Genomic DNA, 17,559 nt, shown 5'->3' with positions numbered 1-17,559 from the left:
TGGTAAATTTTAATTTTCTAAATCATATCATGATTTGGTAAATACTCTAAATACAATGAATCAGGTGTAATAATCTTTATATTGTAATTGGCATTAAAAACATCATATTGTTCAACAAAAAAAAATAAAAATCATATCATGATTTGGTAAATATTCTAAACACAATGGATTTTGTGTAAAAATATTTATATAATACTTGACATTATATTGTAATTGACATAATCACATAAAAATAGATATTATATTTTATAAAACAAAAGTACGTTGTTGGAGCCTTGGAGGTGTTGTTTGGTAGAACCCTAAATCCCCATTTTTTTTTGGCATAATTTATCCCAATTTCTCTAACTTATACGGAGTAGTAATCAATCGAATCGAAAAGTTTCAACAATCTCCTCTCTGTTTTCAGCATTTCAACCACCCAGGTATTTTTTTTTTTTTTTTTTTTTGGAAATTTCCCATTTCTTGAATTCTCAATTTCATTACTTTTATTTATCAATACAAATGTTGATCATTTTCAAATTGATCCTTTAATTATTCCTTCTTTAATCAGCGTTTGGAATAAATTGTATTTTTTTATAACCCTTTTCTTGAATTCCCAATTTCATTACTTTTGAACTAATACAAATGTTGATCAATTTCGAATTACCCCTTTGATTATTCCTCTCTGTTTTCTGCTAAATGTTTTTTTTTTTTTTTTAATTTCCTTTTCTTGAATTCCCAATTTTAGTCTTTTGAACTAATACAAATCAATACTAGTTGATCAATTTCAAATTACTCCGTCATTTGATTATTCTTTCGTTAATCTGCTAATCTTGCCATTAAATTGTTTTAATTAAATCCAGTTTTCAATTCTGAATTGATCCAATTTTTTTTTTAAAAAGCTAGTAATTATTCTTTCGGATGTTGATTAGCGTTTCTTGTTTAAGTTGCAGCAATGGCTCTTTCTTTGGAACGTTCCAACACCGGCCCCCCGTCTAGCTCGACTCTTGAAAGAAAGGTGATCTTTCATCTTTGATGAGGATCACTCTAATAATTCTAAATTCAAATTTCTTATAGTAATAATTGTGTTGAATTTTTAGAAGCAAGATTGAACGAGAAAGGTCAGCTCTGATTGCAATCGAAGTGGAAGTTTGTTTGCCTGAATGTCTTATTATTGAGATTTTGTCGTGGCTGCCTGTGAAAGATTTGTTACAGTTCAAGAGCGTATGCAAATCATGGTATGCTATTATCTCGAGTCGTGATTTCATATCCAAACATTTGAATAACTACTATAACAACAATGATACTTGGCGTGGTTGTCTTTTGGCTCATTATCAGATAACCCAGGCCAAGCTCATCTTGTGTGAGCTGTTGCTTGATGAAACTCCTCGAGTGTTAGCCTATGATCAGCTGTCTACCATATATGACACAATGCGTGGCTCCAAAATTTGTGGTCCTTGTGATGGATTATATTATTTGTTCAGCTACAATGACAGCCTTCGTGCTTTGTGGAATCCGGCCATCAATGAGAGCAAACCCTAACCTGAATTGGTTTTTAAGCCTGATCTTCCGTCTGATATCACTTATGCTCCTTTACCTCAAAGCAATCAAGTCGTGCCCCTTATATGGCTATGCAAAGAAACACGAGAAAATATAAATTGATTTTCATAATAAACAAATTATTAATCTAGTGGCAATTGTAGCATAAGTGATATCATACGGAAGATCAGGCTTAAAAACCAATTCAGGTAAGGGTTTGCTCTCATTGATGGCCGGATTCCACAAAGCACGAAGGCTGTCATTGTAGCTGAACAAATAATATAATCCATCACAAGGACCACATATAGTGGAGCCACGCATTGTGTCATAAATGGTAGACAGCTTATCATAGGCCAACACTTGAGGAGTTTCATCAAGCAACAGCTCACACAAGATGAGTTCGGCATTGGTTATTTGATAATGAGCCAAAAGACAACCACGCCAAGTATCATTGTTGTTATAGTAGTTATTCAAATGTTTGGATATGAAATCACGACTCGAGATAATAGCATACCATGATTTGCATACGCTCTTGAACTGTAACAAATCTTTCACAGGCAGCCACGACAAAATCTCAATAATAAGACATTCAGGCAAACAAACTTCCACTTCGATTGCAATCAGAGCTGACCTCTCTCGTTCAATCTTGCTTCTAAAAATTCAACAAAATTATTATTATAAGAAATTTGAATTTGAAATCATGAGAGTAATCCTCAAAGATGAAAGATCACCTTTCTTTCAAGAGTCGAGCTAGACGGGGGGTCGGTGTTGGCCAAGCGTAACGTTCCAACGAAAGAGCCATTGCTGCAACTTAAACAAGAACCGCTAATCAACATCCGAATGAATAATTACTAGCTTTTTAAAAAAAAATTGGATCAATTCAGAATTGAAAACTGGATTTAATTAAAACAATTTAATGGCAAGATTAGCAGATTAACGAAGGAATAATCAAATGACAAAGTAATTTGAAATTTATCAACTAGTATTGATTTGTATTAGTTCAAAAGACTGAAATTGGGAATTCGATCAAGAAAAGGAAATTAAAAAAAAAAAAAAAAAACATTTAGCAGATAACAGAGAGGAATCATCAAAGGAGTAATTCGAAATTGATCAACTTTTGTATTAGTTCAAAAGTAATGAAATTGGGAATTCAAGAAAAGGGTTATAAAAAATTCAATTTATTCCAAACGCAGATTAAAGAAGGAATAATTAAAGGATCAATTTGAAACTGATCAACATTTGTATTGATAAATAAAAGTAATGAAATTGAGAATTCAAGAAATGGGAAATTTCCAAAAAAAAAAAAAAAAAAAAATACCTGGGTGGTTGAAATGCAGAAAACAGAGAGGAGATTGTTGAAACTTTTCGATTGATTACTACTCCGTATAAGTTAGAGAGATTGGGATAAATTATGCCCAAAAAAAAAATGGGGATTTAGGGTTCTACCAAACAACACCTCCAAGGCTCCAACAACGCACTTTTGTTTTATAAAAAATAATATTTTTTATTTCAATTACAATATAATGTCAAAAAATATTATATAAATATTTTTACACAAAATTCATTGAGTTTAGAATATTTGCCAAATCATGATATGATTTTTTTTTTGGTGAACGATATGATATTTTTAATGTCAATTACTATATAAAGATTATTACACCTGATTCATTGTATTTAGAGTATTTACCAAATCATGATATGATTTACAAAATTAAAATTTACCAAAATATGGAAAGAATATTGAGCATTTTTTTGAATAAATATTATTGAATAAGTTTCATTTTTCCTTAAAATAAAAGAATCATTTTAACCCGCTATAAACCAATTTGTTAACCTGAATTGAAATTGACAAACCCAACCCAAACCCGAATTGTTTATCCGAATCGACACCCATGCAGCCATGCTTTCACTCCAAACCACTACTTTAACAATCACTCCCACACCAATCACCAATGTGCCAGACTTTCATATTTGACTATTAGATATGAACCCCAATTTCAGATTGACTCAAAGTAATAAGAACTTAACTTCAGCTGCAAATTATACGAGTACCAATTTCCTCAAAAAAATCCCATCAAAATTTCCCCAAATTTGAACTCCGCAAGTAAGCTATGTCGAATTCAGAGGAAATCAAAATTGCAGCAGATTCATCCAACTCCGTGAATGTTCCAGAACATCTCATAATTGATCAAATTCTCCCAAGACTTCCGGTAAAAACCCTAATTCGCTTCAAATCAGTTTCCAAATTATGGCTTTCTACAATTTCTAATCGTCAATTTGCTAAATCCCATCTCAATTTATCTTCCTCCGGTCAATTCCTATTGTTGATTGCAAATAAAATTAATCATCAATTATTGTTATTGCCTTATGATGAGCTCAACAATTTAAAACCCCCTTTAGTTTTAGATTTAGGTTATTCTCTATATTTTGATCGAAATGTGGAGGGAGTACATATTGTGGGTAGTTCTAATGGTCTGGTTTGCTTGCATATTGTTATGAGTGATGAATACATTAAGTTTTTTTCCTTCTTCTGTGTGTTTAATCCTGCTACAAAAGAGTGTTGTGAGATTATTAATCCTACTAGTCAACAAGTCAAGTCGATTAGTTATTGGTTTGGCTACATTCCGTCTATAGACGACTACAGGATTGTTTTCGCTTCATTTAAGTCTAATGGTCGAGGGTTTCGTTTTCATCGTTTTTATTTGTATTCTTTGAGGATTGGGAAGTGGAAACTTATTAGTGATCTTGAAGGGAATTGTAATTGGTTGTATGATAAATTGTTTACCTCGACAACGGTCTTTGGTGATGTTTTGTATTGGTCTCCAACAAAACTTCACTCTTTAGGGAGACCCAAGCGCATTATTGGTTTTGATTTAGTTAATGAGCAATTGAAACAAGTTCCATTCATGGATTGGTTGAATCAGTATGATGCTGCAAACTTTTTTGTAATGAATGGGTATTTGTCATTGCTTTGTTCTTCTTCTTGTCAAAATCCTGATATTTGGACGATGAGAAAACATGATGATTGGAGTTCTTGGGAGAAATCTTTTTCTATTCCAGTTGAAGATGAGTTTATTGATACTGTTACTCCCACCGGAAAGTTCTTGTTGGTACGTCGTCATAGCCAGCAGTATAAGATAATTGGCTTTAATAAGGATACTCAAGAACTATTCCAGGGAGATGCTTACATTCCTAAGGAAAAAATATTTCTTCCAAGAGCAACAGGTTATGTTGAGAGTCTCATTTCTCCTTTTGGAACAATGGAGTCCGACGAGCATTAGTATGCTTTTCCCCTTCGATTGGTGCAGGAAACCCCGAATGTGGTAATTAACTGTCCACTTTTGCCTTGGATTTTATCCCTTCACAGCTCCTATGATAATAATATTTGGATGGGATACTTTTTGGGCCCTCCTTTGGCGAATTTGGATTAGTAGAAATGCTTGGTGCTTTGATAAGAAAGGGTGCCTGTGGAAGCCACAATTCATAGGGCAGTCAGCATTGTTGGGGTATTTGAGATAGCTAATGCTCTTTTCCCTTCTCTGCTGCTGGATAGACAAGTTACAATCCATAAGTTGGCTGCTCCCCCTTCAGGCTTCTACAAGCTAAACTCGGATGCTTCTTGCTGCGGTGATGGTGTTACAGGTTTGGCCGTTTGGGTGGAGTTGTTCGTGACTGTGTGGACGTGCATTACTGTGCAAGGTGAGATGCGTGCTGATGTTGCAGAAGCTATGTCTGCTAGACATGCTTTGTCTATTGCTATTGAGTCGGGTATAACAAAAATCATCCTTGAGTCTGATTGTTTGAAGCTGATCCACAATCTGAAGGGTAAGAAAAGAGAAAACTCTGATTTTGGCCGCATAACGAATGATATTCTCAATCTGTATAATAGATGCACCTCCATTGATTATGCTCATGTTGGTAGAGAGGGCAATGGTGTCCCATAGGCTTGCTTTTATTAGCAGAAACTATAGTGAGATTTGGGGTGACCCATGGGTTCCGACTCAGCCTAACTTTAGGCCTCATCCTTTACAGCAGAGATAGAACAGCCACCCCACCCGGCTGTGTCAGTGAGCTTATCAGCAATGAAGCGTGGGATATGGAGGCCCTTGTCACTCATTTTAGCAGTTGGGAAATTGAGGAAATCACCAAAATTCCCCTTGGCAGGTTCTGCACTTCTGATTTTTGGTCCTGGCACCACTCGAAGAATGGCCTTTTTTCTGTTAGAAGTGTGTGTTATGTGCAATAAAATGCTATAAATTCTAATCATCCTTCTTCGTCTATGAACTCTTGTTCTTCACATTGGGGCAGGTTGTGGAATGCGAAAATCCCTTTAAAATCAAATTGTTTGGGTGGAGTGTTCTTCATGATGCCATTGCTGTCAGACAGACTTTGAAAAGAAGAGGTATGAGCTTAGATTCTACTTGCCCCTGCTGTGGTGAAAATGTTGAGACTACTATGCATGCTCTTTTCCTGTGCTCAGATGCTAAACGTGTGTGGTATGCTTCCCCGCTCCGTTTTGATTCATCGTGTGGGGAGGCTATGGCTCTTAAGGAATTTTGGGGTATGCTGACCTCAAAATTCAAAGATAAATTATGGTGGGATGACTTTTGGTGTATTTTGTGGGGGGGGGGGGGGGGGGGGGGGGGGTATGGCTGAAACGCAACGCTTGGTTGTTTGAGAAAAAAAGCACTCTTGTTGAAGAGGTGTTACTGAAGGCGGTATCCATTGTGGGTGAGTATGCTAAAGCAAATGATCCTTCCCCTTCTGAGCTGAATACTACAGAGGCAAGCACTGCTGTTTGGACTCCCCCGCTTTCTGGTTTTGTCAAAATTAACTCAGATGCTGCTTGATTCAATGATGGTGTGGTTGGTTGTGGTGGTGTTATGCGTGGCTGGGAAGGTGATTTATTCGCTGCAACTTGCTGTACTTTCAAGCTAAAGGGCCTGTTGACGTCATTATTGCTGAGGCAATGGCAGCTAGACATGCTGTTACAATGGTCATGGAGACGGGCTTCTCGCATTTGATCCTTGAGGTGGACAACCTGAACCTCTATCATAAATTGAAGAAAGGCAAACGTGACAACTCGAGGCTCGGAATCATTGTGAATGACATTCTTTTTCTAGCTTATCTTTTGATTATGCTTTTGTGGGGAGAAGAGGGAATGGGGTGGCTCATAAACTAGCCAACATTATTAGAGAGTATGATGGTTTAAGGGTGTGGACCGAAGAGGTTCCCCCTAGCATTTTAGCTGCTGTTATTTTTTACACTCCCTAACTTTCTCTTAATATATGGTTTATTTTTCTCGTCAAAAAAAAAAAAAAAAAAAAAAAGGTTAGCAAATGTTTGTTCAAAAAAGTTTGTTTTCTTTTTCAAATGTCGTTGTTGATAAAATGTGGAACCACCCGAAAAGATTAGCAAATATACGCCATTTTTGGCGATGATGAGGAGCACTTTTGGACTTCTTTTTAAAAAAGATGAAAATGAAAATGTTCTTGACAAAGTTGGTGGACCGCATCGCTAATTCATTGCCACTAGGCCCACTATAGCAATTTTAGTTTTTATTTAGAAAAACATGAGTAAACTATTGAATTTTTTGAATGTATATTGATTATTGAAGGCCAAAGATGTTGATATTGATCCTAAGTCTTGAATAAAACTCTTATGATTTTTATCAAATACTCCTTAAAATATTTTCTGAGATGCAATTTTTTTTTTTTTTTAGTTTTTTTTTTTAATTATTATTTTTTTAGAGAGCCATAAGGGCGAGTGATAAAAATTGATACTAGGATCAGCTGAAATCGAGAGAAAAGCTTTAACCACTTGAACTATCCCTTAGTCTCGGGAAAAAATAAACATAATAAAACAAAATAATTCTCAGTACTTAAATGAATAAATGGGGATATTAGGCTATTGTGACACCCCAATTAGAAAAATATCAGAATAATGGGTAATAAATCTAATATATATATATATATATATATATATATATATATATATATATATATATATATATATATATATATATATGCTTCAAAAAAAAATCTAATATATATATATAAAGGTCAGTTTTTTCCCGAGATTTTAGAGCGCCACGTAGGATTTTTATTTTTAAAAAATTATTAGAGCGCCACATAGGATTAATATTTTTAAAACGTTACAATAGGATTATGCCACGTAAGATTAGTTAACGTGCAACGTAGGATTATAAATTATAGTTATATCCAATAAATAATTCAAGTGTCACATAAGCATAATTGACCAATGAGATTTTAATGGTTACATTAATTAAATACGAAATATTATCTTTTGAGATTAGGAATTTTATCTAATATTATAAAACAAATACGGAGAAAATGATATATTACGTACAACTAATAAAATAACAAATGTAATCACATAAATATAATTTTTTTTTTTTAAAAAAAAAAAAAATAGATCGACCCGTGCATCGCACGGGCTTCATCTAGTTATTAAATAAATTGAAACATGATAAATGGCTACTCTGCTTGCAATCTCAAACTAATCCATCATTTCTCACTAATCCCTAGTTAAGATAAATATTAAAAAAAAAAAAAAAAAAAAAAGTTGGAACAAATAATTATGCCATACTTTGATACTTGGTATGTGTTAAATAACTTTTGTATACATCCGGTGTACAGTAATTTACTGTACATCGGGGGTCACTTTTTATCAAATTTAGGGTCACTTTTACAATTTTTTGGGTAACTTTTATCAATAAAGTATAAATACTTTGTAACATTTATTTATGTTAGGGTAACATTTATCCATATTAGGGTAACTTTTGCTTATTTTAGGGGTAACTTTATAACGGATGTACAATATTTATTGTACATCCGATTTATTTAAAAGTTTGTGATTAAATTATTGGTTCATTATGAAATTAACAATGAGTAAAACAGGGTCTCTAATTGCTGTATTGCATGTGAGGGGCAATTAACCGAATTTTTTTGCAAGTGCACGTCAATTATGACAGGAAAGAAAAGAACAACAAACAAATTGTGAAACAAAATTTAAAAATATTATGAATTGAAATTGGAATCCTAAATAATCCCTTCTTTTTAGTACTTCCCCTTAATTACGCGTCCTTCTTTTTCTCTTCCTATCTTATCCTTCTTTGTAATCTTTTATGGTAGTAATAGTCGTTTTGGACAATTTGGATCCCCCATTTTTGTCCTAGAAATAGTCGAAGTAAAAAACCGATAGTAAATGATGGCAATATTGATAAAGACTTACAATTACTATCCGATCGTGATTAATTATTCTATATGGATTAAAACTACCACAAAAGATTGTAATGTTAATTATTAATATTATTTACGGAGCTTTTATAATGTGACGAGCAGTTGATGTTTAGAAAATGTGACAACTTATTTTATTCCGAGCATATTCGATTTGTTTATTTATGTGGCTATACTGAACTTGAAGTGCTCTATGGAGTAGAATATCATAGCATGTGATCAACAGGAAAGACACCAAGGACTAGGTAAGAAAGAGTACACTAAACATATACAAAAAGGATGGGAATGTAAAATTGGATAATATATTCCCTCTTGCTTCTTCTGCCCATAATCTTGTCGCTTCTTTTGTCTTCCTTCTATGATGGTATTGGGATCCTCCAATTACGTCTTGCAGAGGATAAATGAGACCCCCTTTATAATTAATTAGCTTCAAAAGTACCCCTTAAATGTTATGTTATGTTATGTTACATTTATTTATTGCATTCACCTATATTAGACACTTATTTAGTAATACTAGCAAAATTGAACCTTGTTTAATTAATTGGTCCAAATTATTGAGTCTCAAGCTAGTTCTCATTTATACTTTGAAAGTGACTAAGTTTTGAATAAGATAAAAAATTTAGTCAAGTTCATTAGTTTACTCCAAGTCTCCGTTGATGCAAGCTAAGGGACATATTTGTCAATTTAAGTGTCTAGATTAGGTTCGATGAAGTCCGATCGGGTGGAATTTGACGCCTGGAGGCTGGGGTATGGCCTGGGGTGGAATTCGATGAAGTCTCCGTTGATACATTGGACCATCTTTGGGTTGTTAAAAGGAACCACCATACACAAAATTAAATTAGTTAGGTTTGAAGTTGGACTCACAATCCACCGTACAAAGTGTCCGTACAACCTAGATAGTATGAACAACCAATCTCATTATGCCTCTTGATCTCTTGGTCATCCCAAGATAAGAAGTTCAGCTCTTGGTCACATTGATTTCAATACCTCAATTTAGCTCAAATATTAGGTAATGGGCATTTTTTGTTAATCAAAATCAAACAACAATTTCATACAACCTTCATAGTTGCTACTTAAAAAAATTTACTCCGAATATTTAATAATACTAGTACAACAAAATACAAATAATACTTAAACTAAAAGAAAATTTGATTTGAATAATCCAACCTTTAAGCAATTCATTTTTAATAATCCGACCTTTTGATTATACATGAATAATCCAAGCTTTATATCCCATTCTATTCTATCAGGTCAAACCAGTCACTAACCTACAACACTAGGTTACTTCGCCACGTGTCGTGTTTTGATTCGTCTAACCATTTATTTTTAAATTTTTTATTTTTTTTTACTTTAAAATAAAAATGTTTTTTTTTTTTTCAATTTTCTCCCTTCCTCCAATAAATCCGGCAACCATGGCCATCACCACCTTTTTTCCGGCCACCCTCCCTTACCAGCCAGGCAGCCACCCTGCCTTTCCGGCCACAACCCACCAGGAACCGGTCATAACCCCACCCGAATATGGCCAAAACCCACCTGAAACCGGCCACAACCAACCTGAAAGTTGAAGACCAACCACAACCCCATCCGAAAACAGCCACAACCCACCAGAAACCGGCCGCAAACCCACCGAAAAACCCTCACCCCGGAACCAAACACCCCCAAAACACCCACCTTGTAACCGGAAAACCTATAACCCCCACCACAAACATCGACACCACCCAAAACCCTCTCCCCTCTCACTGGCACTGTTAGAAATTCCCTTCCCTTACACTAGCGCAAAGTGCAACCCTCATTCGGCAGCAACTGCAAGCAACCGTCACAAATTATCCCCGCTGCTTCCTCACCAGCGCCACCAACTGCAATCCATTTCGCAACCCCTCGCGCAGCGGGGTTGGGTGGTTGACAGGGAGATCGAGTAGGAGAGCGGAGAGGAAAGGGAAGGGCTGGAAGAGTACATGGGTGGCAGAGGGGAAGTGGAGGATGGCTGGGAGGAGGAGGAGGAGGAGGAGAGAGAAAGAGTTTTTATTTTTATTATTTTTCCTTTATTATGTAAAAAACTGAAAAGAAAAAAAAATTACTTGAAGAACAGGTAACCGGTCATCTTGGCTTAATAAAAAGAATGGAATATAAAGCTTGGATTATTCATGTATAATCAAAAGGTCGGATTATTAAAAATAAATCGCGTAAAGGTTGGATTATTCAAATCAAATTTTCCTAAACTAAAACCGTCACTCAAACACTTCTAGTCGAGTCTCAGTAACATACTGTCATACTCCGTAAGTCCGTAACTACATCCCTCTCACACGAGGTCTATCTATCAATCCTTCACGGGTTACAATAATGTTTTTGTCAATGGAAGGAGTAATAATGACTCCTCATCATATAAAAAAATTGACACCCTTTAAAAAAAAACCACCAAAAAAACCATATTCTTTCCCTTCTGTATCTGTTATACTCCCTCAACAGCTTGTCTCCATCTTTCCAAATTCCTGCGACTTCCAAAAAAAAAACACACCCAATTTTATTTATTTTTTAAAAAAAGCCTTCTTTTTTCACTTTTCTTTTCTCCAAATCTCTCACTTTTCTCACCTCTTTTTCAATCTCTTCTTCTTGTTCTGAAGCTTGATACAACACAACAATGGCTACACTTTCAGACATCTCAGTTTCAGCATTCATAAACATAATCACTGCTTTTGCTTTCTTGCTTGCATTTGCACTTCTCAGAATTCAACCCATAAATGACAGGGTTTACTTCCCTAAATGGTATTTTAAAGGCCAAAGAAAAGACCCTGCTTCTACTAATTTTGTGGGTAAATTTGTTAATCTTAATTTCAAAACTTATTTTACTTTTCTCAATTGGATGCCTGAAGCACTCAGATTGTCTGAAACTGCGCTTATTCAACATGCTGGCCTTGATTCTGCTGTTTTTCTCCGGATTTATACTCTTGGGTAACTCTTTTTTTGCACAATTCTACACTTTTTTGTTGTAATTTTGGATTATCATTAGTGGGTTTGATTTAATTTTGCTCTAGAACTTGACTATAGTGATTGATGGGTGTTTAATTTTGCCGAAATTGATGCTTGTTTCTGGGGTTTTTTTTTTTTTATTATTTTTTATTTTTTTATTTTTTTTAATGTAATTCCAGTAGTGTGATTGAATTTTGTTTGTGGAATTAGTACTAATTTTCTGCTTGATTAATTTCGGTTTTATTTATTTATTTTTAATATTCATTCATGTTTATTTTTATTTTTATTTTTGTGGGTTGTAACTTGTAATTGACTACTGAGAAAGGTGTTACATTTTTGCTGTAATAGAAATAAAAAAAAAAAAAAAAAAAAATTTGAGGTGAATTCATACATTTTTTCCTGGTGTTTCGGCTCAGTGTTAGTTTGGATTTTTGGATATGTATAGCTTCAATTTGTTGGTTGTTTGGCATTGGAAAAGTGACAATGATGAATTTTGAAGTGACTGGGGTTTTATACTGTTGACTTGTTGAGAACTTTGGAAGTATGAAATTTGGTGTTTCGAGTATAATGTGTAAACTTCTGGTTTTGTTGGGAATGTAATGTTAGTTTTAGATCTTTTCACATTTTTAAGGAGTAAATGGTTACGTCTCCAAGTACAATATGATATACGTAGTACGGAGTACAAATTTTGCATCGAACCAAGTAAATATTTTCATGATCGATTCAGTTCGTAAATCCTTTGATTAGACTTTTTTCGTGGTGCTGCAAACTATTCTGTGTCAACGATTAACCAAGATCGTGGTTATCATGCTAATATTGTTCCCGTTCTTTACTCCACAGCTTAAAAATTTTCCTGCCTACGATGATTTTGGCACTTGTGGTACTTGTACCAGTCAATGTATCAGGAGGAACATTGTTTTTTCTGCGGAAAGAGTTGGTCACGAGTGATATTGACAAGCTTTCAATATCAAATGTGCCTCCTAGATCATATAGGTAAGTGTTCATTACTGTCAATTTGTTGCCTGGTGTGAATCTTAGCCTTACCCAAAATCAACTTAGTGGACTAATGACCTGAAAATCATGATTATAACTAAAAGATGATTATATGCTTCTGTTGATGCAATTGTTTAATGAGTAAAGTGAGCTGATCGACTGAAATGACAAGAGCTGTAATTTCGTGAATTCCAGGTTCTTTGTGCATATTGCAATGCAATATCTGTTTACATTTTGGACTTGCTTCATGCTTTACAAGGAATATGATACAGTTGCATCCATGAGATTACAATTTTTGGCTTCCCAGCAAAGGCGTGCAGAGCAATATACGGTATTATTTCCTTCATCCTTTGCTAGCTTTTTAGTGACAACCATATCTTTTGTAACTCCATTGTTATGTAGTGCTTCCACTAAGTGTGTCTTATCAAGTTCCCTCTTGACTACAGCTGCAACAGTTCAGAGTTTTAAGTATAATTGTATACTGGTGATATTTCTTCAGTATTCAATATTTAGGGATTCTGATTAGCCCACCATTTATCTGCTCCAAAAGAGAGACAATTCTATGAATTCATGCCAATATCTTGCATTATGCCAATAAAATTCTCTGAAATATTGACTACATGCCAATATCTCGCAATCTCGCATTATGCCAAATTTTATGAATTCTTGAGGCCTTGAGCAATATGTCACTAGCATAGATTGTTAGCATGTGAAGAAGATAGAAAAGTTGCTTGTTCTATGTTAATTTTGAAATTACCAACCTAAACGCCTTTTTCATTTTTTATTATTTTTTTACTATTTGAGTTTATGTATGTAGACATGTAGTTGCTTTTTTAAAGCAGTCTGTAAACTTTGCAGAGACTTCATCTCCCTGCACGCAGCAAGTCAAATTACCAATAACTAATTCTCATTTTGGAATTTTTTTTTTTGGTTTAATAATATTTCTATTTGGTCTGGACCTTTATTCTTTGATGAGTACTGCTATTTTTGTTTGTCAGAGTTGCATATTCTTTGTGTGGGTTACATCCTGATTTTTTTTATATTTAACAAAACCCTGTATACCAAGCAGTTCTAGTTTGATGCCCTTACTTTTTTTTACCGTTGCTCATGAACAAATTTTTAGACAAACATAATTCAATTCAGTGGTCTTATGGTTACAATTTACTTGAATTGATGTATTGTGTTTGTTCAGGTATTAGTCAGAAATGTGCCACGTGCTTCAGACCGTTCAATCTCAGATTCTGTTGATACTTTTTTCAAGAAAAATCATCGAAATACCTACCTCTGTCACCAGGTTAAACTTATTGCCTTGCTCATTTGATGCTGCTCAATGAGTAACATACCTTTTCTTTATATTGGACATATTGATGTATCACATATTTTAAATTTAACGTTTTTTTGCTAATTTATGAAAAATTAGGGTTCCGTTTGCTATCAATGCACTTTTATTTAGTGATTTCCATTATTGTTAGGCTGTATACAATGCAAACAAATTTGCCAAACTTGTGAGGCAACGGGATAAACTCAAAAATTGGCTGGACTACAACCAGCTTAAGTTTGAAAGAAAGCCAGAAAAAAGGCCAACAACCAAGGTAAAAAGCGATTATGCCATATCAATTTAGAGATCGTGGTTTAGCTTTGTATTGATACGTATATGCTGCTGGCATTACAAATGTTTATGCCTTGACACTAATAAAGTTGATTTTGCCTATACATTCAGACAGGATTTCTTGGTCTTTGGGGAGAAAAGGTTGATTCCATTGACTATTACAAAGAGAAATTGAAGCAGTTAGAGAAAAAAGTGAGTCATTGCAATATTCATTTTGATTTTCCTAACTCTTCTAATGCATGTATGGGGATTACGATAGTTTTATTAAAATTTAACTTCTCAATTCGCAATGTGTTATCTATTACATGTACTTTCTTTGGAATAAAATTTGTCCTGACTAGTATAGTAGTATGAAGTTGGAATATATATGTGCCAGTTATTGACATATTTATAGGACCCTTGTAATGGTTAAAGTTGATATAAATGGCTATGAAAAGCTTGAAATATATTCATATTTTGTTCTAATGATTTTGTAGATGACAATGGAGCGTCAGAGAATTCTTGAACATCAAAAGTCCGTCTTGCCAGTTGCTTTTGTTTCTTTCAATTCACGGTGGGGTGCAGCAGTATGTGCGCAGACAGAACAAAGTAAAAATCCTACATTGTGGTTAACTAGCTGGGCCCCTGAGCCTCGTGATGTTTATTGGCGTAACCTAGCCATACCATTTGTTTCTCTCACAATTCGTAAACTTGTGATTGGGATAGTTGTTTTTGCCTTGGTTTTTTTCTACATGATACCTATTGCTTTTGTGCAATCTCTTGCAAATCTTGAAGCTCTGGAAAGAGTTGTTCCTTTCCTGAGGCCTGTCATAGAAATGTAAGTACATGATATTGAGGTTCTTGATGTTTTTATAGCAACAAGTCTTGGCATATCTTACCTCGTTCTGTATCTATGGTCTATGCATTTCTATTACTTGACAAGATTATTCATATTCTTGTTCCATGACCTCTATGCTATCTGTCCCTAGTTCCCTACCCCTTTGAGATCTTATCTTATTAACTGTTTTTATTGTTTACATGTTTATAACCTTAGTCATTTTCATCAAATGCAGGAAAATCATCAAGTCTTTTCTACAGGGTTTCGTTCCTGGTCTAGCACTTAAGATCTTCTTGTACATTCTTCCAGCTCTTTTGATGCTTATGTCAAAGATAGAAGGACATGTGGCGTATTCTAAACTAGAGCGTAGAGCAGCAGCAAAGTACTACTATTTCATGTTGGTGAATGTATTTTTGGGAAGCATAGTAACTGGAACAGCTTTCGGGCAACTCGATGCTTTCATCCACCAACCACCTAGCCAGTAATACTTTCCTTCTCTTTTTTTCCTTGGCTAATTCATTTTGTATTAGTCATTGTAGAGTTGACTGCTCACTTTCATCTATGCCTAGCAACATTAGCAACATGACGAAAAATGAAGATGTATATACATATCGTACTTTGATGCTAAATATTTACACTTAGGTTGTTCACACCATATGTGTCTCTTTCTTCAGGATTCCAAGAAATATTGGCGTATCAATACCAATGAAGGCTACCTTTTTCATTACGTATATAATGGTGGATGGTTGGGCTGGCATTGCCAGTGAGATTCTCCGATTGAAGCCACTTGTCATTTTCCATTTGAAAAACATGTTTATAGTTAAAACTGAGCGAGATAAAGATAGGGCCATGGATCCTGGTAGTATTGATATTCCAGAGACTCTTCCGACCCTGCAGCTTTACTTCCTTCTTGGTGTTGTCTATGCTGTGGTTACTCCTATACTACTGCCATTTATAATCGTGTTCTTTCTCTTTGCTTTCCTCGTATACCGTCATCAGGTAATTACACTTTCCTCCTTTTTATGATATAATTTTCACAGATGGTTATTTTGTCCATCATGTCTAATCTATTTAATTGTTATGATTATTTGCCTATATAATATCTAAATGTTATGTTGTTGTCCAGATAATCAATGTGTATAATCAACGATATGAAAGTGCTGGTGCATTTTGGCCACATGTTCACACCCGCATTATTGCTAGCCTTTTGATATCACAGTTGCTTTTGATGGGGCTTCTCAGCACAAAAAAGGCTGCAAATTCAACTCCATTTCTTATCATTCTACCAATAATGACCTTTGCATTCCACAGATACTGCAAGAGTCGTTTTGAGCCTGCATTTAACAAATACCCTCTTGAGGTAAGGTTATTTCATTGAGTTAAAGACGACAGTTTATATAGCTTTTCGGACTGATTTACTATTCAGTGTTAGAGTAGCTGGGCCAATCCTTCATCTTTCTAAGGAAATTCGAAAATGGGTTCATGTGTACAAGGATATAGAACCATATTGACGAAAACTTCCTGTTTATGCTCAAATTTCCAATAATGTTTTATAAAAAGTTTTTCTGCTAAGAGTTGGAGAAATCCAATTCTCGAAAATGATTAATTAATACTTTATTTTATAATGATTTACTGGGATAACTTGGTGTCTATAAAACTCTCTTGTGGGTTTATCTGTTGATTGCCCTGTTTAGTTTGATTACCAAGCATCAATTATCAATTACTCCACTTTTATAAGAGTGTGTTAGGACTGTTATCTACTGTACTTGATTTTGTGGGCTCCTTTTATTGATTGAAATGCCGACATGAGTATTTTTTTTTTTTTAAAAAAAAATATTTGTACAGGAAGCGACAGAAAAGGACGAGCAAGAGCACAGTGAAGGAGCTGAACAAGCCCTAAAGCCCTACCTCGCCGATGCATATTTGCATCCAATCTTCCATTCCTTTGAGGAAGTCGAGTTTGATGAGGTCAAAGTTGATGAAGTTCGGGTTGACAAGCACCAAGCACACGTCTCAAGCCCCCCGACTCAAGTAGAAGAAATCTCTACCTCCTCTCCTCCACAACCACCTCAATATTACAGTTACGATCATGATTTTCATTCTTATAATTATTACCATCATCATGAAGTGCAATCTTCCCAGTACGAGCATCACTATCAGGGCTAATCCCTGAAAGCTGGTTAACCGAGAGAGCACTAACCATTCAATTTTAGCTCTTAGTTTCAACTAAGGTTTTATTAATGTATTATCGCCTCACTCACTCGGCATAGCTTTGTAGATTCTGATCTAGTTGCCAATAGTGTACATTCTTTTTAGTTATAGTCATTCACTAGGGCATGAACCCTGAATGTATGACTTCAACCATTAATACGAGTGCTTATTTAGCAAGGTTTAAA

General features: G+C 34.8%; 3 protein-coding genes across 3 annotated transcripts; all 3 read left to right on the top strand.

Annotated features, from left to right (window-relative positions):
- The first annotated feature begins 934 nt into the window (after nt 1-934).
- On the top strand, nt 935-1,521 carry LOC145599104 (putative F-box protein At3g10430). Its single transcript, XM_081655515.1, has 2 exons — nt 935-997; nt 1,087-1,521. Exons 1-2 carry the CDS (start codon nt 935-937, stop codon nt 1,519-1,521), a joined length of 498 nt encoding a protein of 165 aa, XP_081511641.1.
- Nucleotides 1,522-3,629: 2,108 nt separating this feature from the next.
- Nucleotides 3,630-4,799, top strand: LOC145599101 (F-box/kelch-repeat protein At3g06240-like). The gene has a single exon (XM_081655513.1). The coding sequence runs from the start codon at nt 3,630-3,632 to the stop codon at nt 4,797-4,799; it is 1,170 nt and encodes a 389-aa protein (XP_081511639.1).
- A 6,405-nt stretch (nt 4,800-11,204) lies between these two features.
- On the top strand, nt 11,205-17,559 carry LOC145599517 (hyperosmolality-gated Ca2+ permeable channel 1.8-like). Its single transcript, XM_081655885.1, has 11 exons — nt 11,205-11,726; nt 12,585-12,737; nt 12,933-13,068; nt 13,930-14,031; nt 14,210-14,329; nt 14,458-14,538; nt 14,823-15,163; nt 15,399-15,644; nt 15,838-16,162; nt 16,290-16,523; nt 17,009-17,559. The coding sequence occupies exons 1-11, from the start codon at nt 11,416-11,418 to the stop codon at nt 17,327-17,329; spliced, it is 2,370 nt and encodes a 789-aa protein (XP_081512011.1). The 5' UTR covers nt 11,205-11,415; the 3' UTR covers nt 17,330-17,559.

The sequence above is a fragment of the Chenopodium album genome, chromosome 20 (assembly GCF_948465745.1).
Source record: "Chenopodium album chromosome 20, dcCheAlbu1.1, whole genome shotgun sequence".
NCBI classification, from domain to species: Eukaryota; Viridiplantae; Streptophyta; class Magnoliopsida; order Caryophyllales; family Amaranthaceae; genus Chenopodium; species Chenopodium album.
The sequence above is the reverse complement of the archived record's forward strand: the minus strand, read 5'-3'. Positions and strand labels throughout refer to the sequence as shown.

Coding starts and splice junctions, on each gene's coding strand:
- LOC145599517 (XM_081655885.1), top strand. CDS start 11,416: ATGGCTACACTTTCAGACATCTCAGTTTCAGCATTCATAAACATAATC. Junction 12,738..12,932: donor GTGCCTCCTAGATCATATAG/GTAAGTGTTCAT, acceptor CGTGAATTCCAG/GTTCTTTGTGCATATTGCAA. Junction 16,524..17,008: donor TTAACAAATACCCTCTTGAG/GTAAGGTTATTT, acceptor ATATTTGTACAG/GAAGCGACAGAAAAGGACGA.
- LOC145599101 (XM_081655513.1), top strand. CDS start 3,630: ATGTCGAATTCAGAGGAAATCAAAATTGCAGCAGATTCATCCAACTCC.
- LOC145599104 (XM_081655515.1), top strand. CDS start 935: ATGGCTCTTTCTTTGGAACGTTCCAACACCGGCCCCCCGTCTAGCTCG. Junction 998..1,086: donor GCTCGACTCTTGAAAGAAAG/GTGATCTTTCAT, acceptor TTTAGAAGCAAG/ATTGAACGAGAAAGGTCAGC.